Below are 27,812 nucleotides of genomic sequence, written 5' to 3'. Positions count from 1 at the left end.
AGCAAAAAGATATTAAATAAAATAGTATTATTCAGCTGCGGTTCCTCCATGCGTGTTGACGTGGGAGTCTGCGGGAATGCAGAATAGTCGTGACCGCGATGAACGGAGAGCCCTGCAGTACCGCAACCGGCCACCGGGACACACACACACACACACACACACACACAAAAACACACACACACACACACACACACACACACACACACACACACACACACACACACACACACACGGCTAAAGATGTGAAGATGGCGGAGCTACAGATGCTTCTGGAAGAGGAGATCCCGGCCGGCCGGAGCGCCTTACTGGACAGCTTCACCAACCTGGAGAGGGTCGCGGAGTACTGCGAGAGCAACTATGTCCAGGTGAGCGGTCGGTGAGCGCTCCGCCTCCCGGGGATTCGGCTCTCCTCTCCGGGGAGCGCCTGAGCGCCTCCCGGAGAAGCGATGCTAAGCTAACTAGCCGCTGCGGACGGAGGAGGAACCACAGACGTCACATTAGTGTCTGATTATCACCCAGATGACGGATAATCATCCGCCAGAGACCCCACTACGTTAAATAGCTGGTTTTAGAGGTTTAATTTTTTATCCACGAACGGGCATCGTTTTCCCGTCGTTCACGGCTCTGTTAGCCGCCTAGCTAGCGGAGGCTCCTCGGGTCCTAATGGGAACCAGACCGCCGGCGGGGCGCTGCTCCACGGGAGCGGACGTGAGGCTCCTCGGTGATTAACCAGACCGCCGCCGGGGTGCTTCTCCCGGGGAGCGGGGCGCTGCTCCCGGGGAGCTGACGGGAGGCTCCTTGGTGAGGTACTCCCGGTGGTTCTGCTGCGACAGAGAGGCGCTCTCTACAGAGACCATAGATTCACCACACAGTAGTACCTGATACATGAGATTGTATTGTTGTATCTGATGCATGTCCCTACTATTGACGGTAGTATCTGATGGATGTTCTGTCTGTTGACGGTTGTATCTGATGATGACATGAGATAGTACTGTCAACAGTAGGGACATGCATCAGATACGGTACTTGATATAGTACGGTTGACTGTAGTACTTGATGCATGTCCCTACTGTTGACGGTAGTATCTGATAAGTATTGTGGACTGTAGTACCTGATACATGTTCCTACTGTTAGTATTTGATATAGTAGTAGTTGATATAGTACTGTGGACGGTAGTATCTGATGTGTACTTGGTATAGATAATTACTTGATGCATGGTGTCTGATAAGGTGCTGACAGCAGCTCATCTGTAGAGACACTTGCTACACCTCCACACAGACCTACCATCTCCCTCTGAGAGGATCCAGACTACCGTCACTACCTCACATCATCTCCCTCTGGGAGGAACCAGACCAGCATCACTACATCACATCATGTCCCAGTACTGTTGATGGTCCACAGGTCTAGGTATCTCTAGGTATCTCACACTGACCAGACACCGCCTACAGTGGAAGCACTGTCTATTTTATTAAGGAACGCTATAAGGTCTCTCCTATAAACGTCTGTGTGTGTGTGTGTGTGTGTGTGTGTGTGTGAGATAAATCCCCTCATTAAAGTTTAGACGCCTTTTGAATCCAGTCCAACTCCTCTTTAAGTCCACCCACTCCTTCCGTCTCTCTCGCTCTCTCGTTTTCCCTTTCTCTCGTTCTCCCTTTCTCTCATTCTTTCGTTCTCTCTCTCTCTCTCTCGTTCTCATTCTCCATCCCTCTTCTCTCTCTCCTTCCGTCTCTCGTTCGCTCTCGTTCTAACTCTCCATCTCTCTTCTCTCCTTCTGTCCCTCCCTCTCTGGTTCTCTCTCATTCTCTCGTTCTCTCATTAGAATACCTTACAATGGCTGCTGCTCTCTCTCTCTCTAGTCGGCCTGTGATGTGTGTGTCGGTGTGGTGGGGGTGGGGCGGTGTGGTCGGACAGGTTGAGTTCACCGCAGGGGTTCTGACGCTGAGCGGAAGGTGAGGCCAGGTGTCAGAGCCTACTCACCCAGCAGGATCTACCGGTCGGCTCCTCATACCAGGAGACTGGTGGAGGGTTGGGCCGCTGGTTCAGTAGAGGGTTAGGGTTAGGTTATGGATGTGTTGATGTTGATGTAGATGTGTATGCACAGGTCACACACATTTACAATGTGGAAGGCAAACACACCACACACACACACACACACAGTCACACACACACACACACACACACACACACACACACACACACACACACACACACACACACACACACACACACACACAGTCACACAGCCCCCCCCCCACCTGGTGTTCACCCAAGAATTGGTTTCCAAATTTTTGGGATTCAATTGAAAGGTGTGTCATAATGCTAAATGTTCATTTTAGACCATGAACACGGTTTATCACCTCATCATAATGTTTACTGTATCAGCCAAGACTTCTGCGTCTCAGATGTAATGTGTTGGATATGAGATGTTTTAAACATTGAGTCTACCCTCCACCTAAAGGTCAGTTCCCCCAACGGTGTAGATGTGATGGTGTAGATGTGACAGTGTGGTGCCCCCTCCATCACATGTCTCCATGTTGAGGTTATTAATAGTTGAGCTGTGACTGAGTGTCACAGACTGTCATGTGCTCTCATCCGGAGTCATCCCTATGCATTCCCCCGCTCCTAAAGCAGCAGCATCACATGACCTCCTCCTCCTCCTCCTCCTCCTCTCTGTGAGAGGTAAAGCAGCCATCTGCCTCTTTCTCTAGCTGATGAGTTGAGTGTGTGTGTTGAACACGGTGTACTCTACCTTGAGGCCCCCCACTGTGTGTGTGGCCCCTCCATCTGCGCACACGCCCCCTAGTGGCCCCTGGGCCCCTACAGGCCCCCTAGTGTCCCCTGGGCCCCTACATAACCCATACACGCCCCCTAGTGGCCCCTACAGGCCCCCTATTGGCCCCTCCGTCTGCACACACAGCCCCTACAGGCCCCCTAGTGGCCCCTAGGCCCCTACACTCCCCTTACATGCCCCCAAGTGGCTCCTAGGCCCTACAGGCCCCCTACAGGCCCACTAGTGGCCCCTGGGCCCCTACACACCTCTAGTGGCCCCTGGGCCCTCCTGAGAGAGAGAGAGCGAGAGAGAGAGAGAGAGAGATGCACGCTCCGGTTGAAGGGTCCTCCATCACTAGACTCTGGTGCTGCAGAATGTAGAATGAACCGATCACTTTGGTGTGACACATGGAGAGATGCAGTCTCCTCCTCCTCCCAGCCCTTCCTCTGCAGGCTGATTGGCTGTTCGTCTCGGTGTCCCCGTCTGTTTATTGATTGTCTGTTGGCCCACTTCATCCTCTGTCCTTTGCTCATTGCTCTTCCATTCCCGCACACAACCACAAAGTGTCTGCCGGCCTAAGAAACCTTAACGGACTCCTCTCCTAATAAACCTAAACGCTGAAACCTTCACTGACTCCTCTCCTAACCTAAATGCTGAAACCTTCACTGACTCCTCTTCTAATGAACCTAAACGCTGAAACCTGCACTGACTTCTCTCCTAATAAACCTAAACGCTGACACCTTCACTGACTCCTCCTGATAAACCAAAACGCTGAAGCCTTCACTGACTCCTCCTGATAAACCTAAAGGCTGAAACCTTCACAGACTCCTCTCCTAATAAACCTAAACGCTGAAACCTTCACTGACTCCTCTTCTAATGAACCTAAACCCTTAAACCTTCACAGACTCCTCTCCTAATAAACCTAAACGCTGAAACCTTCACTGACTCCTCCTGATAAACCTAAAGGCTGAAACCTTCACTGACTCCTCCTAATAAACCTAAAGGCTGAAACCTTCACAGACTCCTCTCCTAATAAACCTAAACGCTGAAACCTTCACTGACTCCTCCTGATAAACCTAAAGGCTGAAACCTTCACTGACTCCTCCTAATAAACCTAAAGGCTGAAACCTTCACAGACTCCTCTTCTAATAAACCTAAAGGCTGAAACCTTCACTGACTCCTCTCTTAATAAACCTGAAGGCTGAAACCTTCACTGACTCCCCTCCTAATAAACCTAAATGCTGTAACCTCTTTCTCCAGAGCCTTCCTCTCGTATTTGCAAAATCTGTTTATGCCTTACTTCCAGTTCCTGCAAGTCTCTTTGGACTAAGGCCGCCTTCAAAACGCTCTGAGTTTCCGGGAGTTTCGGAGGTTCAGACCTTAAGCTCGGAGGAAAGTTCTTGGAACACTCTGTTGGGTCTGAGTTTTCGCTCAGTTTCATGCGGAAGTAAAGCAACCCGAGTCCTCCGAAATCAGGTTCACAACAATGGCTGCCCATTTCATTGATGGACTAAAGTGAACTTGCAGCAAGCACTAAGAGACAAACTTATCACCCATTCTAACATTTGCATTACGATACATTATAGCTAACAATTATAAACATCACCTGATAAATTCTTGCTCAACCATCGCACCATGTTAAGACACGTAAGAGCTTCCGAACCTCTGAGATGTTTTGAAGGCGGCATAAAATGTGTCTGATGACTATGTGTCATGAGTCAAACAGCCCAGGCATCCATCTTTGTAGTTCTGACCTCATTTTTTCGTCCATCTTTTTAGTCCTGACCTCCTCTCTCCGTTGCTGTCGTCCATCTTTGTAGACCTGGGCCCGGTTTCCCGATCACGTTGTCTCTTAGCCCGCTACGAAGACTCCTACGTTTAGACTTATCAAAGTTGTTTGCCTCTATAGGCGTGGTTCGCGAACGGTCTCTTAGGAGTCTTCTTAGGGAACACTGCTTACGTCGTTCGTAAATGGCGCTGTCCAGAAAGAACGTGCTGAAATCGATTGCTCAGAGATCGAGTTTCCATTTCATGCGCAGGTGCATGATAGCGTTCTAAAAAATATTGCAGTCTTTGCAAATAAAACATTGCTCGAAATCCTTCTAGTAGGCCTAAACAATTATTTAACCATGGGCGAACATAGCATAGCCTACACTGATTTAAAAAATATATATACATTTTGAAATGAAAGCTGCATTATGAATAGTTTATTTAGGTGGTAGAAAAAAGTCTTTTGACCACTTTACGTTCACTCGTTTCTTATAATGGTTTATTAGTTTCCCAGTATAATAACCTGCTTCTAATATATTTTCCTTAATTTAGAAGACAGTTTTGTTCATTTCTGATTTGTAAAATAAATACATGTTTTGGAAGACACAAGTTTTTGAAATTATTGGAAGCGAGTTGAGCTGACCTCGCCTTGCTGCATCCATGGCCCAAACAAAGAACAGTCGAGACAACATCCTTAATTAAAACATGCTGTTTAATTTGGCCTCAATTGGCTACGGATGTGAACTGTTTCCCGAAACCTTCTTAAAGCCTTCTTAACGACGACATTCGTAACCTCTTCTTTAAGTTCTTTGCGTGTTTCCCGAAACGTTCTTCGCTACGAATCTCTTACGTACGTCGTTCGTTGGTAAGATTGGTCTGAAGCGCTCGTAGAACCTTCTTAGCTCTACCATAGTGATGGTTCAGCTCCTGACGCTAGTCGCCGCCACATGGGAATTTCCAAAGGTAGGCGTAGTGGCGGCGACTAGCGTCAGAAGGTGAACCATCACTATGGTAGAGCTAAGAAGGTTCTACGAGCGCTTCAGACCAATCTTACCAACGAACGACGTACGTAAGAGATTCGTAGCAAAGAACGTTTCGGGAAACACGCGAGATGTTAAGGTACGACTTAAAGTAGAGGTAACGAATGACATAGTGCTAAGAAGGCTTTAAGAAGGTTTCGGGAAACCGGGCCCAGACCGCCTCTCACCGTGTCTGTCGTCCATCTTTGTAGTCTTGACGTCCTCTCTCCGTTGCTCTGTCATCCATCTTTGTAGTCCTGACCTCTCTCCGTTGCTCTGTCGTCCATCTTTGCAGTCCTGACCTCTCTCCGTTGCTCTATCGTCCATCTTTGTAGTCCTGACCTCCTCTCTCTCCCTGCAGTCCCCAGATAAGCACCGGGCGCTGGAGGAGACTAAGAACTACGCTACCCAAAGCCTGGCCTCCGTGGCCTACCTGATCAACACACTGGCCAACAACGTGCTGCAGATGTTGGACATCCAGGCCTCCCAACTCCGCCGCATGGAGAGCTCAATCAACCACATCTCCCAGGTAGAGGGTGTGTGTGTAGACTCGGTTTGTCAGTATGTGTTTGATTGGTCTCTGACCCATGACCCCTGACCCCTCCCCCCAGACGGTGGACATCCACAAGGAGAAGGTCGCTCGGCGGGAGATCGGCATCCTGACGACCAATAAGAACACGGCGCGGACGCACAAGATCATCGCCCCCGCCAACCCGGAGAGGCCGGTCCGCTACATCCGCAAGCCCATCGACTACAACACCCTGGACGACATGGGTCACGGGGTCAAGGTAGGAGGACAGGGTTTCCGCGGGGTTGTTAAAGGTATTAAAAGGTAGTAAATTTAATAAGCCCAAATTAAGGCCAATAAAAAGTATTAACAAGTAATAAGCGTCATCTGACGAGATATTAAATTTCCAACTAGGCCTATGAGTTTTTCAATTTGTGTAATTTACATGCAGGCTTACCTCCTAAAATTACTTAAACTTGCGCAGATTAATTTTTATGTTGCGAGTAGGACCTGAGTGATATCAATGATGTCACGTGGTGCGTGCACTCAAACAAACTGGATATACCCGGCTGGCTTGCTGCAAAACCTCTTCGCGAGTTCGCTTCTGTTAGTTCAAATTCATTTGAAAGACAATAATCATTTGAAAGACAAAATAAATCGATATTTAAAGACTTGTACTGTATAAACGTTTAGAAAGTACCACGGTGTGAATTTGCGCTAAGGTATGGATTTTGACGTTACCGTGAGACCGGTGTGACCAGTAGACAGCAGCATGGACACTTCTGATCCGATTACAAGTGGAAGAACGGCTCAATCAGAATAAAAAATGATCATATATAGGCCTAAATCGGAATACAATTCTCTGATCGGAATAGAATTCTATGCGGAATAGAAGAGGGGTTAGCTATAATCGTCATCCGATTGGTTTGGGCTGGGGGCGGCTACTGAACTTAGAGCGATGGCATCAGCAGCTGGTAACGTAACAACCCCAGCTTGTCGGGTTGCTAAGCGACGTCAACGTCTTTGGCAGACTATTTCCCTGCTGATCAACACTATGAATGGTAATTGTAAAAAGACATACTGTGTGAAGATATTGTTTCGTTTTGGCAAGGAGCCATGTAATAATGTATAGAACGTCGCCAGTCATTATCGAAAATAAAACCCTTCCGGGCGGAGCAAGAGACCTCCGCTTTGCGTCGGGGTCCGGTTCGTGCTGTCGGGGCCCGGTTCGCCCTGTCGGGGCTTATTTTCCCGACAATGACCGGCGTTCTGTACTACAACCTAATATCATATAAGTCAAGACCGACATAAGGATTGTGCGCGAGAGACATACGAACAAACGCTTACCACTTTTGTAAATGCCATATATACAGTACATCCGGATTGCATGATGGGAACTGATCTATTCCGATTAGAAATCTAATCGGATCAGAGTTGTCCATGTAAACACAGCTAGTGTTGTGTGTAACGCGTTAAAAAGTAAGTAACGCGTAAATACAGTAACTTTTTCATGTCAAAACTTTACACTGTAATAACAATATTTCACGAGGTAATTATAACTTAACTTCAACACTGGACACAAACTTGCACAGAGAGAGAGAGCCAGAGACAGAGACAGAGAGTGCCAGAGAGAGAGGGACATAGAAAGAGCCAGAGGGCCTTGAAAAATAAAAAAAAAGATCTATATCACCCTTACCTGGCATCAAAGTTGGGCTTGTGACAGATTTCACTGTAACTTTGGGCCATTGGCATGTCTGGTCATTTGGCCCTTAGTGGAGAAAAGTGCCTTAATAAAGTAAATATTGTGGGTAAGCCACTACCAAAGAGGCCAGGACAGACCGCAGAATATCTTGTCAACTATGAGAAGGGCTGAAGTGGCTCAAAGGAGAAGGGCTGAGGTGGTTCGGAGAAGGAGAAGGACTGAGTTTTAGAGAACGAGAAGGACAGAGGAGAAGGACTTATGTTCAGAGGAGGAAAATGAGCAGGAGTGAGGTTCAGAGGAGGAGAAGGGGTGAGGTTCAGAGGAGGAGAAGGAGTGAGGTTCAGAGGAGGAGAAGGAGTGAGGTTCAGAGGAGAAGGACTGAGGTTCAGAGGAGCAGAAGGAGTGAGGTTCAGAGGAGCATAAGGAGTGAGGTTCAGAGGAGCAGAAGGAGTGAGGTTCAGAGGAGCAGAAGGACTGAGGAGCAGAAGGACTGAGGTTCAGAGAAGGAGAAGGAGTGAGGTTCAGAGGAGCAGAAGGAGTGAGGATCAGAGGAGCAGAAGGAGTGAGGTTCAGAGGAGTAGAAGGAGTGAGGTTCAGAGGAGGAGAAGGAGTGAGGTTCAGAGAAGGAGTGAGGTTCAGAGGAGGAGAAGGAGTGAGGTTCAGAGAAAGAGTGAGGTTCAGAGGAGGAGAAGGTGTGAGGTCTAAGTGGCAAACCCTTTGCTCACCCTTATTCCATCTTCAGGTTAGAGGCACAGATGCGAACATTTCCTTGAAAGCCTGCACAGAGGGTTTAACTTGATGTTGGCTTATTTATTAAACAATAATCCTGTTGACTTTCCAGGAAAATGAAACGAAATAAACACAAACAATGTCGCTTTCAATGCGAAGAATAATGTGAAGAATAATGTAAATAATACAAATAATTTGGTCAAGAAATAGTTTGCTCTCTTGCCTTCCAACCTCAACAAAGGCATTTCCTGCCGTATCTGAGGGCCTCCTATAGGCTGCAGCTAGAGCGTGACACACCTATTTCACCACACACCGCCACAACATCCATACTGTTTCTCCTCTGCAATCAGAGGCATCGGAGAAGGACTGGGAGGATCAAAGGATCTAGCAGAGCCAGCCGCTGCAAGCATTCATATTTAACTGCTGCTCAGAAAGAGAGTTAATAATGAATGTTTAATAACGGGCTGAACAACGTGTCAAATCAAACACCCGATAAACGCATCAACTCAAGGGGCCATTGCTCGAGAGAAGAATAACTGAATATTCATTTAGTTGGTAGGATTGACGCAATTCTTCCTCTCAATCTCAAAGAAACATAGCATTCCTATTTGAAATACTAAAGCAGGTCATTACAGCTCTGAGTTTGATTCACTCAGGCGAGCTCAGTGTCACTCATTAACACTCTATTCAGTCTGCGTTAAACATCACATTATATAGAAAAGGGAAGAGCTCTGTCTTGATTGGGGAAGCAGCAGGGGAAGGATTACATTACCCATGAATCACTCAGAATGGTAAACTTAAATGTCAGGAAACCCAACGTTGACGTTGTGTTTCATGTATTTACTTTTCTTGCGGAATTTCACTGAGGCACACCCCCTTTTGGTCGTTGTATCTCGTCACTTTGAAAGTAGAGTGAGTTCAGTGAGGCCGAACATTAACCTGGTCCTACCAGACTCTCGTACTTCATTTCATTTTTATAGAAAGTCTGGATCTACTCAATTGACAAACGTTAACTCACTTGAAGGCGGGTGTCTGTTGGAGTTTAAAACTATTAGATCTGCCCAGTGCCACTCTGGATCTGCCATAACCAATCGCTTACGTTTGGCCGGGAATCACGTTGTGCGCAGGCTGTAAATAAACCAAACACTGTGTGTGAAGATGTTTGTCAACGAGAGTCATTGTTCTCAGCCACTCCCTCTGTTCGCTGATTGGTCGCAGAAAATGTAGACGGAGAAAACCCACTAACATACCGCAGACCCAGACCTAGTACTGAAGGGAAATTCAAATTGAGCGGAAGTACTTAGGCGGGCGGAGCCAGGTTAGCCGAACGTACTACTCGTCAACAAAAATGGCTGCGCCCGTGAAGAGATTTATTTTCTTTGTATTTGTATCACGTTGGTCAATTTAATGTAGATTTTAATGAGAAACTGGAAATATACTACGACCAAAAGGGGACATGCCTCCGCAAATTCTGCAAGAAAGCTGGGAGATTTGCAATTTACGACTTGCATGTAACAACGTACCATCCAAATGGATTACAGCATAACAGTACGGAATAATGTCAAACTAACCCGGTGATGTTGATGTCTGCACCTCTGTCATTAACTCTCTTTGTCTGATAATCATGAACTTATCTTATACATTGATGTTGATGTCTGCACCTCTGTTTAACAATCTCTTTGTCTGATAATCATGAACTTATCTTATACAGTGATGTTGATGTCTGCACCTCTATGTTTAAGGGCGCACTCACACCAGGAAAGTCCTTAGTTCGATCTCTTTGGTCCGGACCAAAACGCAATGTTTATTTTTTGGTTGGGTGCGGTTCCTTTTCACATTGCAATTTTTAATGCTATCCGCGGACCGCTCGGTGTCTGCCCAAATATCCAAAAGACATTTCGTCTCCTCTTCGCTCCATGTTGAGCCATGGCACATTTTTAACGGGTCTGATAACGTGATGCCGGTCTTATAACGTGACGTTGATCTTTGAATTTACCGCGCTAATCAAACAATATAAATAAACAAGCAGCAGTGGGAGCCTGTTGCGTCCAAAAAGGCGTATTATTTTTAGAACTGGGTCGGACCGAGCGTGGTCACTTTCACATCTCAAGCGAACCGCACCAGCGTTCGTTTGGAAACGAACCGAGAACACCTCTCCAGCTGGGTCTCGGACCGGCTGTTTGGTCCGCACAAGAGTTAGATGGTTTGTATTCACACCAGCCCAAAAGATCCGCACCAGCAATTTTCTTGTTTTGGTTCGAACCAAATAAGGCAGGTGTGAATACGCCCTTACCCTCTCTTCGTCTGATAATCATGACCTTATGGTGTCTCTCTGCCTCCTATCTGCTACTAACTCTCCGTTTCCTCTATCTTCTCTCTCTGCTCTCTTATTTAACCTCTCAGTGGTTGTTGAGGTTTAAGGTAAGTGTCTGAGAGGCATGACGGGGGGCGTAAGGGGACGTTTGTTTTGAGTCGTTCATCTTCATCTTGTAAATTATAGATATTTTTGTATTTGAAAATCCTTCTAGGGCCCCTAGTCTTAAACAGACAAGCTTAACCCTTAACACTGGATAAAGGGGGCGTTGCTCATTATTTAAATTCATATTTGTCAACCAATCGTGGTACTGGCGGCGTGATCTAGAAGCATGTACTTGGCTGTGATTGGCTGATTGGTAAATATTGGGGCCCCTGTGTTACACTGAGTTATACCGGGGTCCCTGTGTTATATTGGGGCCCTTGTGGTATATTGGGGGCCCTGTGTTACACTAAGGTATATTGGGGCCCCTTTGTTACACTGAGTTATATTGGGGCCCTATGTTACACTGAGGTATATTGGGGCCCCTGTGTTACACTGAGGTATATTGGGGCCCCTGTGTTACACTGAGGTATATTGGGGCCCCTGTGTTATTTTGTGGCCCCTGTGTTATATTGGGGCCCCTGTGTTATATTGGGGCCCCTGTGTTACACTGAGGTATATTGGGGCCCCTGTGTTATTTTGTGGCCCCTGTGTTATATTGGGGCCCCTGTGTTATATTGGGGCCCCTGTGTTACACTGAGTTATACCGGGGTCCCTGTGTTATATTGGGGCCCTTGTGGTACATTGAGGTATATTGGGGGCCCTGTGTTACACTAAGGTATATTGGGGCCCCTTTGTTACACTGAGTTATATTGGGGCCCCTATGTTACACTGAGGTATATTGGGGCCCCTGTGTTATATTGGGGCCCCTGTGTTACACTGTGTTATATTGGGGCCCCTGTGTCAGACCAGACCACTAACCCCTCCTCCTCCTGCAGGCCAGCGCCCAGAGCGTGAAGGCGGGGGGCCCGCTGCCTCGCACCAACCCCCCGACACAGAAGCCCCCAAGCCCCCCCACCTCCCGCAAGGGCACCCTGGGGTACGTACCCGACCCCTGACCTCCGGTCTAGGGGCCACAGCGCTGCTTGGGTCAGCAGTAATTCACTGCTCTGTGAAGATAGTGGAATGATCTGGCATCAGCAGTATCAGGTGTGTGTGTGTGTGTGTGCGTGTGTGCGTGTGTGTGTGCGTGCGTGCGTGTGTGTGTGTGTGTTCATTTATCTGGTTGAAGGTTTAATTTACTTCCTGGTGATGGCTGTCCCTTTCACCCTCCACCTGGTCCTGGTTGTCACAGCAACCGCCTCTCCTCCCCATTCAAGCCCCGCCTCCCTCCCTAAAACACATGTTAGTGCTGCTTAGGGTTCTCTAGAAGCTAGCCTGATACTCTCTAGATGACAGTGTGGCCAGGGGCCCTATGCTCCCTAACCTCAGTAGATCAGAGTCCACAGGAAGTGGTTCTGGAGCACCACGGCACTAGAGGAATAGAGCAGGAAGTGGTTCTGGAGGAATATAGCAGGAAGCGGTTCTGGAGGAATAGAGCAGGAAGTGGTTCTGGAGCAGGAAGTGGTTCTGGAGGAATAGAGCAGGAAGTGGATCTGGAGCAGGAAGTGGTTCTGGAGGAATAGAGCAGGAAGTGGTTCTGGAGCAGGAAGTGGTTCAGGAGGAATAGAGCAGGAAGTAGATCTGGAGCAGGAAGTGGTTCTGGAGGAATAGAGCAGGAAGTGGTTCTGGAGCAGGAAGTGGTTCAGGAGGAATAGAGCAGGAAGTGGATCTGGAGCAGGAAGTGGTTCTGGAGGAATAGAGCAGGAAGTGGATCTGGAGCAGGAAGTGGTTCTGGAGGAATAGAGCAGGAGGTGGATCTGGAGCAGGAAGTGGTTCAGGAGGAATAGAGCAGGAGGTGGATCTGGAGCAGGAAGTGGTTCTGGAGGAATAGAGCCAGCCCTCCCAGTACTACCACTCCCAGTAGCAGCCCTCCCCTCATTGGTCGGTACAATGACCCCCCCCCCCCAACATCAAGGAGCAGGGAGAGGAAAGGACCATCGTTAGTGTTTGTGTCTCCGTAGCGTCGCTGAGGTCCGCCCCCGGCCCCCAGCTGTGTGTTGCCCTGACGACGCTCCTGTCACCCCCCCCCCCCCCCCCCCTAATCAATGTCCCCCCCCCTGTTCCACCAGTCACATCTCCCAGTTTTTTAAGTTTGCACCTGTTTGTTTCTTTGCTCTCCCCCTCCTCCCTCCCTCTCTCCTCCCCCCTCCTATCCCCACCACCTTCACCTCTCCTCCCATCTCCTACTCTTCTTCTCTCCTCCTCTTTACTCCTCCAAATAACTCTCCTCAATCTCTCTTTCCTCCTTCCTCCTCCCTCTCCTTCTCTCTCTCTCCTCCCTCCTCCCTCCCCCCTCTCTCCTCCTCCTCCTCCCTCCCCTCTCTCTCCTCCTCCTCCCTCCCCTCTCTTTCTCCTCCTTCTCTCTCCTCCTCCCCCTCCTCTCTCCCCCCTCTCCTCTCCTCTCCTCCTCTCTTCCTTCTCTCTCTCTCTCTCTCTCTCTCCCTATCTCTCTCTCTCTCTCCTCCCTCTCCTCCTCTCCTTTCTCCTCCCTCTCCTCCTCTCCTTACTCCCTCTCCTCCCCCCCCCCCTACTCCCTGTCCTCTCCCCCCCCCTCCCCCCCCACCCCCCGCAGGCGCCAATCCCCCTACCGGACCCTCGAGCCGGTCCGCCCCCCCGTTGTCCCTAACGACTACGTCTCGAGTCCGACCCGCACCGGGCCGCCCCCCCTGCAGAGCCCCGCCCGATCCGTTTCTCAGAGGACCCGCACCTACAGGTGAACCCCCCCCCCCCCCCCCCAAACCCATCCCATCCCTCCCAACCCAATCCAATCCCTCCCAACTCTTCAAAACCTTTCTGAACTTTTCCAAACTTTTCCAACCTCTCCCGAAGTCATCCGACCACTCCCAAACCTCTTTCAAACTCCCACACCCTTTCTGAACTCTTCCAAACCCCATCCGAACTCTCCCGTACTTTTCTGAACCCTCCCAAACCCCTTCCGAACTCTTCTGAACCCCTACCGAACTCTCCCAAACCCCTTCCGAACTTTCCGAAACCCCTTCCGAACTTTCCGAAACCCCATCCGAACTCTCCGAAACCCTTTCCGAACTCTCCCAAACCCCTTCGGAACTCTTCCAAACTTTTATTACCAACATGAAAGCCCCCGTAGCCCGTCACCCTTTTCCTTAGTTGAGTCCTTGTTTTTCCTGTCTCCTTCTCTTCCTCCTCTTTCTCATGACTAGCCGACACGAACACTTCCCCCCCCAAACCCCTCGTCCGGCGCTGCTTCCTTTCATCTCGTCCGTCTGTCTGCTGTCCGTCTTGTGTTCATAACCCTTCTCACTGTGATGTGGTCTCGCTCCCCTCGCCTAGAATGAAACGCTCTTGGTCTAATGTACTCTACCGTATTCTACCGTATTCTACCGTACTCTACCATACTCTACTGTACTCTACCGTACTCTACCATACTCTATTGCAATCTACCGTACTCTATTGTACTGTTCTGTACTCTACCGTACACTACCGTACTCTTCTGAACTCTAGTGTACTCTACTGTACTCTACTGTACTCTACCGTACTCTATTGTACTGTTCTGTACTCTACCATACACTACCATACTCTTCTGAACTCTAGTGTACTCTACTGTACTCTACTGTACTCTATTGTACTGTTCTGTACTCTACCGTACACTACCGTACTCTTCTGAACTCTAGTGTATTCTACTGTACTCTACTGTACTCTACCGTACTCTATTGTACTGTTCTGTACTCTACCGTACACTACCGTACTCTTCTGAACTCTAGTGTAGTCTACTGTACTCTACTGTACTCTACCGTACTCTATTGTACTGTTCTGTACTCTACCGTACTCTTCTGAACTCTAGTGTACTCTACTGTACTCTATTGTTCTCTACCGTACTCTACTGTTCTGTACTGTACTCTACTATTCTCTACTCTACTCTACGGGTCTGTACTCTACTATTCTCTACTCTACTGTTGTTATCTACTGTACTCTACTGTTCTGTAGAACAAGTGCTTCTTCTCTGACGTCTCAGAAGAGAACTCAGCTTCATCAGACAACACAGGCTGTAGCTGGTACCCTTTATTTATTATATACTAGACTATCACTTAGTCTACTACTAGACTACTACATAGCCTGCTACTTAGTCTACTACTAGACTACTAGTACTACTACATAGCCTGCTACTTGGTCTACTACCTAGGCTACTACTATCCATCAGGTAACCACTAAGGCTGTAACTAGTACCCTTTAAACTACTAGATTACTCCTTAGTTTACTACTAGTATTTAGCCTCGTACGGACGTATCCGTCTAGTTTGTACCACGTGATCATCAAATGGCCGTTGTAGAAACCAGACCAGGGTGACCATGAAGTGTTTAAAGGGGACATATTACACCAGCAGATGTGAGTGTGGTAAGCCGTTACAAGCCGTTTTGAAAATCTGCCTCTTATGAAATCACAGGTGGGTGTGTCCAGCGAGAGGTATGACAGATAGATGAGCAGCGTTTGCTACAGTCCACTGGGTATGCTGGTAGACTGATCTATCCAGCGTATATACGCCCACCTGTGATGTAAGAAGAGGCTGATTTTGAAAACGGAAGATTTTATAATGTCATCCTTAAGACTCCTCAGAGTATGAAGAGAGGGATGGTTAATGTTTAACTTCTATAAAGGTACGGCCACACGGAACGCGTTACGCTCCTAACCTGATGCTTGATCATTGTGTGTCACAAAAATGGTTCAACGTGCCTAGCGTGCCTACGTAGATAGATGAGCCGGCCCAGTGGAGATGTCTTGCTTCGCCCTGAAGGGGCTTATTTTTGATAATGACCGACGATGTTCTATACATTATCCCACTTATTGCACGGCTACTTGCCAAAACGAAAAAATAACTTCACATGGTTTGTCTTTTTACAATTTATTCGTTACCAGCATTCGCATTGTTGATTAGCAGAGAAATAGTCCGCAAAAGACGTTGACGTCGCTTAGCAACCGAAGACGCTGGGGTTGACAAGTTACAGGACTACTACCCATGTAAGTGAACAGAGCGTTCCACAGCATTGAGAAGACCCGTGTAATAAAGGCCTATAATATTTCTGTTTATGGTATAGATTTCTCCTCAGATTAGGCCAACAAAGCAATGATTAAAAAAAACCCACAAACGCTCGATCAAAGGCCCGGTCCGAGGATAGTGGTGGGAAATATCGGCCCGACCCGGCCCTCGGGTCGGGCCGATATTTCCGGGCTCGGGCAGAGAATCTCTAGTGCATGACATCCTCCGTAGGCGCTCACAGCTGGGTGAGTTTCACAACCTCCTCATCGTTTCAGCACAGACTGAAACGATGACTTGGTCATCCATGTTCTTTTGCTTCTGTGCGTCCCCCGTCTCTCTGCCAGTGACGTCGGGTCAAGCTCAACGCTGATTGGCTGTCGCGGCTAAGCGTCACGCGTAGGCGCGTCAAAAGTTACATTTTTTGAACTCTGCGCGTTGGTGCGTTGGGCGCGTTATTTAGGTGCGTAAAACGCGTCTAACGCGCCTAACGTGCTGCTTTAGCGCGTGTAACGCATCTACACGCCTAAACCAATGGTTCCATATGCAAAATGCAGATTTTCAACGCCTCTTTAACGCGCGTAACACGTTCAGTGTGGCCGTACCATAAGTGTCTGTGTGTCTCTGTGTGTGTCTCCCTGTTTGTCTGTCTGTGTGTGTCTGTGTGTGTGTGTGTGTGTCTCTGTTTGTTTCTGTGTGTGTCTCTGTATCTCCCTGTGTGTGTGTGTCTCTCTCTCTTGTCTCTCTGTGTGATTCTGTGTCTGTGTGTGTGTGTGTGTCCCTGTGTGTGTCTGTCTCTGTCTGTCTCTGTGTGTGTCTGTGTCTCGCTGTCTGTCTGTGTGTGTGTGTGTGTGTGTGTGTGTCTCTGTGTGCGTGTGTGTGTGTGTCTCTGTGTGTCTCTCTCTGTCTCCAGTAGTGGCAGCAGTGGGGGCAGCCATCCTAGCAGCAGAGAGAACAGTGGGAGTGAACCCTAACCGTGTCCCTCGCTCTCTGTGTGTCTGCCTCTCTCCAGTAGTGGCAGCAGTGGGGGCAGCCACCCTAGCAGCAGCCGCAGCAGCAGCAGAGAGAACAGCGGGAGTGGCAGCGTGGGCTTGCCAATCGCCGTACCGACGCCGGCCCCGCCCACCGCCTTCCCAGGTACACTCACTCACTCTTTCTGCCTCACCATCTCTTCTACACACACACACAGACACACTTACTCTCTAACTCACTCTTCATGTCTCACTCTGTATGGCTCACTCTCTCTCAGTATTGATGTCTTACTATCAGACTCACCCTTTCTGTCTCACTCTCTATGTCTCACTATCTCTGTCTCACTCTATGAGCCCTGTCTTGCATCCAGCGCAATTGACTTTCTACACCGATGCATGTATCTTTGCTAGTTTGCAATTGGCGCAGAGCATTCTTTTCCCTCCACAAGCACGCGCCGCTAAATTAGGGAACGATCTTGCGCCCCAACGGGGAGTTCAGCGAAAGGAGGAGGCATGTTCTGGCGCAAACGTTCCCTGGTGCTATTTTGCAGTTTCAGAAACCACTTGCGCCACAAACCAGGAAATACCTGGTTTAAAGTCAGTGGCGCGTTGTTCAAATGCTATTTTAAGGGCACATGCATAATGTTGCTTGTGCACCTCGCGCATACACTTTGCTTCTCTCATCTACCTAGCCACACATTCTTGGTAAATAATTTGGGAAAGAACAGCTGATACAGCGGTAATAAGTTGTACTTTTAAATCAATGCATCTGCAAACACCGTACAGCAATCACATTTTTTCTTGACACAGACATCGTGTACAAGCCCATAACTTTTAGGATTGATGAGTATTTGATTGTTAGAAAACATTGTTTTACCGCGAATGAGTGTTAAAAAGAATGAATGAATGCGGGCGCGCGTGTTTGTATGTGTAAAATAATTAATGAATGTTGGCGCGCGTGTGTGCGTCCATCTGTTTAAACACACGCAAACTAAAAGCGTAACGCATAATACAGTCCATGGCAATGTTTATTAACGGGGGGACACATGCATATTAGGAACACAAGTTGATAACGATAATGGATACAATACTGGTAAGAAACAATGTTTGTTAATGTATTGCGTACATCATTATATAGAACCAGTTACTGCATATCATGTGTGTTAACTTTTCTTTACAGAAATTTATTTGAGTATTTCTGAAGTTGTGGAAGAAAACGCTATTCCATGTGTGAATTAGGCCATATTATTTGGCCATAAACTGAGCCATTTGAAGTTTAAAATTCATGTGATCATGCATCTGTCTCATCGGAGACTGCAAACGCGCTGTCAAAATATCAACTTGTCAGATTCAAATGCGCTTATGGCTCTTAAAGGGGATGGAAGATGGCACTCTCATTGGTTTATTCCACGTTACGCCCAAACCACACCTACGGGTAATTAGGCTACTTCAGGGCAACCCTTTTTAGATTTGCGTCGGGGCGCAGGAGTCATTTATCCGCCGGTAAAATAAAAACATTGCCATAGAACCGCCCCCAAAGCTACTTGCGTTTGGCGCTTCTCACTTGTGTTTTAGACAGTTAAAATAGGGCCCTATATGTATCAATATATATGTCTCATTCTATGTCCAGTATCACTCTGGCTCACTCTATATGTCTCACTATTTCAGTCTCACTCTCTCTGTCTCACTCTCTTTGTCTCACTCTCACACACACACAAACACACCCTCTTGAAGAGGAGTCTCCTTGACCTCTGCTCTGACGGTCCGTCTCGACTCCCCAATCAAATCAGTTCACCACGGTGGTGGTCCTGATGAGACCACCGGACCCCCTGATGGTTCCATCGTAGAACCAGAGTCTCTCTGACCTCTAGTCACATGACCTCTGACCTCTCCTGTTGATTCTGCTGCTGCTCTCTCCCTCCTTCTCTCCTCTTCCTCCTCCTCCTCCTCCTCCTCCTCCTCCTCCTCCTCCTCCTCCTCTCCTCATCCCTCCTCCTCCCCCCCCTCCTCCTGAATGCCTCCCCCCAGGCGCCACCCCTCCCCTCTCCACCCCCCCCACCCCCGGCACCCTTAGCCCCGCCCCCAGCCCCGCCCCCAGCCCCGGGGCCCCCACCACAGCCCTGGACGGGCCCCCCCAGGTCCCCCCCCTCGCGGAGCCCCTGCCTGTCCCCCCCCCTCCCCCCCCACCCCTGCTCCCTCCCTCCTCCGTCCCCCCCGCTAGCACAGGCCACGCCTTCACCCCCCTGCCGACACAAGGTGAGTGCCTCAATCCCCCCCAACCACCTGCATCCCACCTCCTTCCACACCCTCCCCCCTCCTGCCTGAGGCCCCTCCCCCCTCCTGCCTGAGGCCCCTCCCCCCTCCTGCCTGAGGCCCCTCCCTCCTCCTGCCTGATGCCCCTCCCTCCTCCTGCTTGAGGCCCCTCCCTCCTCCATTAAGATGGATGCTGTTGCCATGGATACCGTCATCTCCATTTTCCTTTTCTTTTTCCTTTCTTTGAGAGGTTTGTTAAGGGTCCCATTTATGCTAGTTTATGGATGCTTATATATAGGTGTTAGTGGGCCCTTAATGCAGTACTTAAAGACGTTCGTGAAATTCAGCCTTGGTTCAGAATTACAGCCACTACGGGCCAGTCCCACGATGAGCTTTCCACAAACGTGCCGTTTTTAGAGATGGGTCAAAGTGGAGGGTGGGGGTGTAGCCCTGAGCAGCTTGCGACCACGGTACCGTGCGCTCATGTTTACAGTGGATGTATCACAATGGCGAGGCGCACACAGCCTTTGGACATGTTCTGTAAGTATTCTAGAACACTCCAGGTGCTCCGGCAGGAGTCCTGGAGCTCTATATCTAAATAATATCATATTATACATAGATATCTATATCATATAATATATATTATCACGGCCAAAAGCTGTGTGCGCCTCCAGACGATATTATGAATCTCAAACGACTGCGTCAGGTTCTCTGACGTCTCTGGTACTTCCACTTCCACATCAATCTGAAGTAGACTGAACCGCGACATTGGAGGAGAAAGGGATTGTTGCACGCGATTGTCTCCCGCGGTAGCCCCGCTGCCAAGGCAACACCGTCTCGGAAGCGGGCAGCGGGCAACGCCAAGGCACCACCGCCCTGTGACGGTGGTGCCTCGGCAGCAGGTAGCGGGGCTTCTCCCAATTCCTTCTCAACCATGGCTGAGATAACCCCCACTACGAGTCTCGTAGTGGGGGAAATACCAGAAATACCAGTGACGTCAGAGAACCCGACGTGTTATGCGCCATAACTCCAACAGCAGAACGGTTGTCCAAATAACAAAGAAGTGTACAACAGTCGTAGCTCATTGTCTCATTAGCAAGCCAAATTCTCTGGGAGGGCAAAGCAAAGATGGGGAGGTAACCTGGCCCCTTATGACGACATATGGGGCCAAATTCGAAATCGAAATGTGTTCTTTCAAAGGCAGAGCAGCATACCTAGTGCTCGTTTTACACCTAACGCCATTTCTAGCTACTGGGGGACCATAGGCAGGCTAGGGGAACTCATATTAATGTTAGGAAACCTCATAAAGTGACATTTTCTTGCCATGGGACCTTTAAGTTTGTGTTTTTGAGTTTTGATTGTGGTTCAGTGTGTCGCTCAGTGAGTTTATTCAACGCACACATACAAAGATCCATAGTGCGTTTGGAGTTGTTCTCTGTTTCCGTGGTTTCAGTTGGTCCATCTCGCCTCTCCTCCCCATCCCATTGTCGCCATGGATCCATCGACAGCCCCTGGCCACGTCTTGTTGATGTTGTCGTGTTTTGAATGCACCGGGCTGGATGTCGTCACGTCGCTACCATGCTACCGCTACGATGCTACCGCTACATAGCCGCTGTCATTCCATGCTTGTGAACCTGCCCTGTTGGTTTCTGCTGATCAAACCTCATCCTCCATTCAGTGGATGAGGCTCACAGTGCCAGCGTCTCATTGGTCCAGCTTCAGCCTTTAGAATGTGATGAGGAAGATGAAAATACGCTAACGTCCGTGTGTCCACCCCCCAGGTGGTAAGGGTTAGGGTTAGGGTCACCCTAACCCTAGCCCTACTCCGTCCGGTTACCTAAACCCTAACCCTAACGTCCGTGTGTCCGCCCCCCAGGTGCGCCTCAGTTCTACTCGATGAACCGGCCGCTGCAGACGGTGCAGAGTCCCCCGGTGGGGGGGTCCCTGCCCTACCGCCGGCCCTCCTCTGTCACCGGGCAGCCCGCCCACCACCAGCTCAACGGGGGCCCGCACTTCACCCAGGGCCAAGGTACCGGCCGGGGCCACGTCACCTCGCCCTACACACATGTTCACCAGAGCTGTGTTAACGCCGCTTTGAAACACAGCGCTGTGCTGTGAGGTTTTACACTCAGGGCGTTTACACTCAGGGTGTTTACACTCAGGGAGTTTACACTCAGGGTGTTTACACTCAGGGTGTTTACACTCAGGGAGTTTACACTCAGGGCGTTTACACTCAGGGTGTTTACACTCAGGGCGTGTAGCAGACGCTTTACCCAGAGCGACTTACAATAAGTCTGTTTGTCAGGAGAAAGAGAAACAACAGTATGTCTCTGTGGGTACAGTTAGGATGTTCATAGAAACGTCTGTCTGTGTGTCTGTGTGAGAGCGATGGTTCATTGGTCAATACACCTTGAGTTCATACACTTTATTCCTGTAGAACCGAATTGCTAATCCAGCTTTAGGATGACGCTGCTAAATCAATTGCAAGATGGTTCATGGGTGTAACAAAAAAACATTTATTGTTTCTTGACAATGTAAAATGGGTTATGCTACCTTGAATACGTTAGTCCAAGCATCATGGAGATGCAAACAGTTGACTTTTTCCTGTTCCAAAAACAGCGCTTGCCTGATCAATGAGGGGAAATGAGACTGCTTTTTAAGGTGCTGCAGTCTGTCTGAGGGGGAGGGTATATAGGGGAGACATCATTAAAAATGATAACGAATGCAAAACATAAACTACACATATTATAACCATGTATTTCTTTACCATAAATAATAACCATAACACAAAACCTACAGTAACCCATTCTGGCTCCAACAAATCCCTTCTGCTTACTGTATTCATGAGGTCGGTGTTGGCTCCATCAGTAGAAGTAGACTTTGTAGGATAGAGACGCTCTCTGCAGAAGCCCTGTGATAATCCTCTAGTCTCCCTGTCTCAGTGCTCAGTCCTCTTTGTGTTGAAGACATTCTTACAGGATGCAGAACATCTGTTCTCTCCCTCCGGTCCAACACCTGGCTGATCTCATCATGTGATGATTGGTTCTGCTCTGTATTTACCTGACAAGTCCTCACACCTCCCTTTCCGTCTCCTGTGTTTATATATATCCCTCTGTCTGTCTCTCACTTAAACTCTTTCTCTGTGTGTGTATCACTCTTTCTCTGTCTCACTTTCTCTCTGTCTCCCTGTTTGTGTGTGTGTGTGTGTGGCTCTGTCTCTCTCTTGTATGTGCGTGTGTGTTTGTGTGTTTTCGTCACTGTTTCTGTTCCCTATATCTCTCTGTGTCACCATCTCTCTGTGTCTGTGTGTGTGTGTGTCAGGCCCCCCCCCCCCCCCCAGCCATGCAGATCACCCCCCAGCTCCCTCTGGTGGGCTTCGTGGCCCGAGTGCAGGAGACCAGTAAGTCCCCCCCGCCTCCTGGACTTGAGGACCGCCTCACCATGTGGTTGCACGGTGTGATGAACGCATGAACAGATGAACGCATGAACAGATGACTGCATGCTCTCTTCCCTTTGTAATGGGTCAAGCTCCCTCCCTCCATCTCGACTGTGTCTCCCTGTCTGTCTCTGGCTCTCCCCCCGCCAGCTCTCTCTGTCTGTCTGTCCGTCCGTCCGTCTCTCTCTCCCTTTGCATGGACAACGTTTCCTGGGTCTGGCTTCACTCTCTTAGACACGATCTCTCCCGCCTTCCTTTTGATGGGCCCAAGGTTACCATGGTAATCCACAGCATGTGTGGTTCCAGGAGGATGATATCCCAGCATGCACTGCTCTCCCTACACTGCCTATTCTCCTTAACAGTTAAATGGTTATTTATTTTGTTATAGTATAAATGTTTGGGGATTTCGCTCTCTGGGTGAGTTGTGAGTGACCAATGCTTTTCGTCAGTCCCGCCCCCTTCTCTCACCTCCAATCGCTGGTCCCGCCCCCGGTGTCCCCTCTCCTGATTGGCCATTCTGTGTCTCCCCCCAGTCTCGGACGTGCCCCCGCCCCCTCCGCCTGCCGAGGAGCCGGTGTTTGAGGAGCTGGCCCCGCCCCCCCCCCTGCAGGAGGAGTACGAGGAGGAGGAGCTGGACGGGGAGGAGGAGGAGGAAGAGGAGGAGTCGGCCGTGGTGGAGTACAGCGACCCCTATGCCGAGGAAGACCCCCCCTGGGCCCCCCGCACCTACCTGGAGAAAGGTGAGTCCCTCCTCGTTAGACCCCGCCCCTCGTTAGGCCCCCCTCGTTAGGAGGACCCCCCCTCACCTACCTGGAGAAAGGTGAGTCCCTCCTCGTTAGACCCCGCCCCTCGTTAGGCTGCTGCTCGTTAGGCCCCCCTCGTTAGGAGGACCCCCTCCCCCACCTACCTGGAGAAAGGTGAGTCCCTCCTCGTTAGACCCCGCCCCTCGTTAGGCCCCCCTCGTTAGGAGGACCCCCCCCACCTACCTGGAGAAAGGTGAGTCCCTCCTCGTTAGGCTGCTGCTCGTTAGACCCCCTCGTTAGGAGGACCCCCCCCCACCTACCTGGAGGAAGGTGAGTCCCTCCTCGTTAGACCCCGCCCCTCGTTAGACCCCCCTCGTTAGGAGGACCCCCTCCCCCACCTACCTGGAGGAAGGTGAGTCCCTCCTCGTTAGACCCCGCCCCTCGTTAGACCCCCCTCGTTAGGAGGACCCCCTCCCCCACCTACCTGGAGGAAGGTGAGTCCCTCCTCGTTAGACCCCGCCCCTCGTTAGGCTGCTGCTCGTTAGACCCCCTCGTTAGGAGGACCCCCTCCCCCACCTACCTGGAGGAAGGTGAGTCCCTCCTCGTTAGACCCCGCCCCTCGTTAGACCCCCTTCGTTAGGAGGAGCCCCCCTGGCCCCCCCCACCTACCTGGAGGAAGGTGAATCCCTCCTCGTTAGGCCCGCCCCTCGTTAGGAGGACCCCCTCCCCACCTACCTGGAGAGAGATGAGCTTGTTCGGCCCCCCCTCGTTAGGCTGCTACTCGTTAGGCTCTCTAAGGCTTCAGGTAAAGGGTCAAGGTCTTAGACTTCTTAGACATGGCTTTGTCCTGCCTCATATCGGTTCTGACCAATCGCGTGGCGAGAGGCGGGTCTAGGGGCATCAGCAGGGAACAGGACGTGAGTAGGACCACACAGCCTGCCACGCAGGGACCACAATGGAAATAAGCCTTCGGGCTTTATTGGGACATCCCTGAATGTTTATGTATTCAAATGTATGACACCGAGTGCTGTTCATATTTTATGTCAAAAGGTTCAAATAAAATCAATAAGGACCCTGACTCTCCCCTCCCCCCAGTGGTGGCGATCTACGACTATGCGAGGGACAAGGAGGACGAGCTGTCCTTCATGGAGGGGGCCATCATCTATGTGATCAAGAAGAACGACGATGGCTGGTATGAGGGCACCATGGGGGGCACCACCGGCCTGTTCCCCGGCAACTACGTGGAAAGCATCATGCACTACGCCGACTAGAGGCCCCGCCCCCACAGGGGGAGGAGAGGGGGGGGGGGGAGCCCACTAGAGCCCCGCCCCCCCTTCCCACGCCAGGGGAAAAAGTCAGGGACTTTGGTCAGACAGAGCATGATCACTCTACTGGGAGGACTGGGAGGATCTACCCGACTGGGAGCTGAATTGGGAGCCTGACTGGGGGGGAACTGGACTGGGAGAACTGGGAAGAAGTACCAGACTGGGAGGAAGAATTTTCCATTTTTCTTTTTTTGAAGGAGTTCTAAACGACAAACTGACGTTGGCCCGTCGCCACGCCGCCATTTTGTTTCTCCGCTCCTCTCCATATATACTCTAACCTGTAATACAATATTCTTTACTCATTATTCAGCATTTGGGAGATTTAGTTTTACGCGGTTGCGACTTCTCATTCCGATCTTTGTTCCGATCTTTCTAAGCAGTATTTATTTGGCCTCAGTAGTTGGACTGGGTTGTGGGTTTGAAACCGGGGTTTGTTGTTTTGTTGTTGATGTTTTTATCGTGTTCTCCACGCAGCCAGCCCTGGAAGGGGCGGGGCTTGCGTTTGACGTCGCCGACTGACCAAGAAGAAATCCTGAACTTTCTAGAATTCTGGATCTGAGAGTTCCGGAACGTGGAACCAAAGGTTCCAAGGTGCCAAAGCCCTCGAAGCTACAGAGTATAAGCACAGACAAAGTCCTACACTAGACTAAAGTAGACACATGAATCTATATATATGAAAGATATATAAATGTATACGATATCAAAGTCCCGCTTAGTTAGAAAAACAGAAGTATTTTTTTACAGGTTGATTTGGAACGGGTTATTGTAACTTACTAGTAACCTATTGACTGACAGGGGGGCGTGACACCACTAGGCTCCGCCCCCTGCTGTTTTTAGGGCGGGACCGCCCCCCCCACACAGGGAGCCATCCCATAATTCAGCCCGACAGCCAAAAAGTCGCTTCCCCCTTCGTGCAAAACAATAATAGACGCTTCCGACTTTCGTAGCTCGTAAACGTAAAGTTTGTTGGGAGTTTTCAAACGGAAGGCGATAAACAAGGCCTCGTTCCCATGGTGATATTAATTGTGTAAACTGAGATGTATTTTTGAAGGGCTTTAACGACTATTACGGGCCTGGTTTGTATTTGACTTCTTTTAGTGGGTTTCCATTCCGTTGCCGGGTGACAGACGCATGTTTCGATATGAAAAAAGCAGATGTTTCTTTTGTCCTCCGGCCGGCGGTCTTAATGTCTTAATATTTCCGATGAGTGGTTGTTTTCATTTTCGGTTCTCGGGACCCGTGCCATAACCAAGTGCTTGTTCTGTCTGACGCTTGTCTCTTCATCGCAATAAATATCAGCCCCGTCACGGGAACCGTTTGCATCGGAAAACAAACTCAGCGTTATTTATTGTCTTATGTTTCTTTCCTTTTAGGGGCGGGTCTTACAGCACACATTTATGTAGTATTAAAGAAGTCAAAGTATGTTGAGCTGAAGTGATGATAAATGTTGATGTATTACATCCTAACCAACGGAGACTCCATATGAACTTAAGCCAGCCAGCAAGTTAGCTAACCGCTATGTTAGCTAACTTCTGTGTTAGCTAACTTATTCGTTTGCTAACTGCTACATTAGCTAGCCGCGGTGTTACCCCCCCCGCCCCCCTTCAGAGAGAGCTCTACACTTGTTGTGGCAAATTTCTCTATCAGAGTTTGCGTCTAAGGCAGATGAGATATTTAGATGCAAAAAGCACACAGTACTTGTAGACAATTGGTGGTCATATATATTTGTAATAAAAGTACGAACAATGATGCATCACAACATGCATCAACAAACAATGAAACAGGCATGCACTACAATAATCTGAGGCCTCAGATGGGAGTTCGCCCTGTGTCTTACCACAAAAGTCCAACCACAAGGGTTTACATTTAAGATGACCCTGAAAGAGAGCAGGATGGCAAGAACATACACGGAATAGTAAACAAAACATAAGTTCATAAAGAAAAACGTAACATGTAGATTTTCCATCACACACTCCAGGAGACATTCTCTCCAGCTTTTCGGTTCTGACTGGGACAGGATGGGTATGTTGTCTTAAAGTGTTTATGATTAGAAACAGAGCAGACAGACGTCTTCAGCTTGTGTTTATGGAGGATCTCATTTTTTATCTTTAACTTCACTTTAGCTTTTATTGTTGAGACAAAGCGGGTAAAAAACATCTGGAACAGGTGAAGATCACGGGTGAACATCTGGGACAGGTGATCACAAGTGAAGATCATAGGTAAAGATCACAGGTAAGGATCACAGGTGAAGATCACAGGTGAACATCTGGGACAGGTGAAGATCTTCTGTGTTCGTGGATTAAAGACTCACCCCTCCGCCCTCGCTGAAGTCTCCCTACTTTGTAAAAGACAATACAATTATTCTGATTTCTTGCATATTATGGTATCCATTAATTGCCATTATATCACTGTGTGTGTGCATAGAAAATATCCCGCAAAATAGAACATTTTAGGTTTATCTTAAATCATAAGCCTCAATTTATTAGCCATAATTATATTGTCTTTTTAGATTATATCTCTATATCCTCCAAATAAGTCAAGTGCTGGATTCAATAACATGTTTGAAATACGAAGGTGATGAAAAGTAGTCAAGTTCAGCCGCGGAAAGAACAAGCCAATCGTAATAATCGAATCCCCTCAGGAGACATTAAAGTATATAAGGTGCATAGCACAGACCACATCGTTTGTGGTTGGGGGTTCTCAGTGTGGTTGGGGGAGGTAATGAGTTTGTAGTAGGGGGGTAATCTCTTGATAGATGAGCCCGCCCAAAACTTATTTCCCCCGGCTATTTTTCTTTTGCTCCGCAAACATGGCTGAGATCACCACCATCACTGCGCTGTATTTGTGGGAGTCCAAGGAACGTAGGAAACCCAAAGCACACACTGAAACGATGACTTGGTCGTCCATGTTCTTTCTGCTTCTGTGCTTCCCCCGTCTCTCTGCCAGTGACGTCGGGTCAAGCTCAACGCTGATTTGCCATCGCGGCTAAGTGATAGCACGCGTAGGAGCGTAACATCTTTTGAACTCCGCACGTAGGTATGGCAAGCCAACCCCGCCAGAAAACGACCTCATTCAGTCACGTTTCACCTTCATTACGGCGTAAAATGTGAAAAAACAGCG

At 49.1% G+C, this 27,812-nt stretch overlaps 1 protein-coding gene across 5 annotated transcripts; it reads left to right on the top strand.

Annotated features, from left to right (window-relative positions):
• Nucleotides 1–208: 208 nt before the first annotated feature.
• On the top strand, nucleotides 209–26,016 carry LOC307077345 (abl interactor 2-like). 5 transcript variants are annotated; one of them, XM_079738740.1, is made up of 10 exons: nucleotides 209–365; nucleotides 5,921–6,088; nucleotides 6,171–6,347; nucleotides 11,793–11,893; nucleotides 13,529–13,669; nucleotides 16,977–17,101; nucleotides 21,065–21,228; nucleotides 22,510–22,588; nucleotides 23,158–23,364; nucleotides 24,463–26,016. In XM_079738740.1, the coding sequence occupies exons 1-10, from the start codon at nucleotides 249–251 to the stop codon at nucleotides 24,636–24,638; spliced, it is 1,455 nt and encodes a 484-aa protein (XP_079594866.1). In that variant the 5' UTR covers nucleotides 209–248; the 3' UTR covers nucleotides 24,639–26,016. The 5 variants fall into 5 exon arrangements, with proteins under 5 accessions (XP_079594866.1, XP_079594863.1, XP_079594862.1 ...); XM_079738737.1 differs by lacking the exon at nucleotides 22,510–22,588 and having other exon boundaries at nucleotides 16,980–17,101; nucleotides 21,065–21,217; XM_079738736.1 differs by lacking the exon at nucleotides 22,510–22,588 and having other exon boundaries at nucleotides 21,065–21,217.
• The last annotated feature ends 1,796 nt before the right edge of the window (nucleotides 26,017–27,812 follow it).

This window comes from Pollachius pollachius (genome assembly GCF_949987615.1).
Source record: "Pollachius pollachius genome assembly, chromosome: 6".
Lineage (NCBI taxonomy): Eukaryota > Metazoa > Chordata > Actinopteri > Gadiformes > Gadidae > Pollachius > Pollachius pollachius.
The sequence above is the reverse complement of the archived record's forward strand: the minus strand, read 5'-3'. Positions and strand labels throughout refer to the sequence as shown.

Coding starts and splice junctions, on each gene's coding strand:
- LOC307077345 (XM_079738740.1), top strand. CDS start 249: ATGGCGGAGCTACAGATGCTTCTGGAAGAGGAGATCCCGGCCGGCCGG. Junction 366..5,920: donor GCGAGAGCAACTATGTCCAG/GTGAGCGGTCGG, acceptor CTCTCCCTGCAG/TCCCCAGATAAGCACCGGGC. Junction 11,894..13,528: donor TCCCGCAAGGGCACCCTGGG/GTACGTACCCGA, acceptor CACCCCCCGCAG/GCGCCAATCCCCCTACCGGA.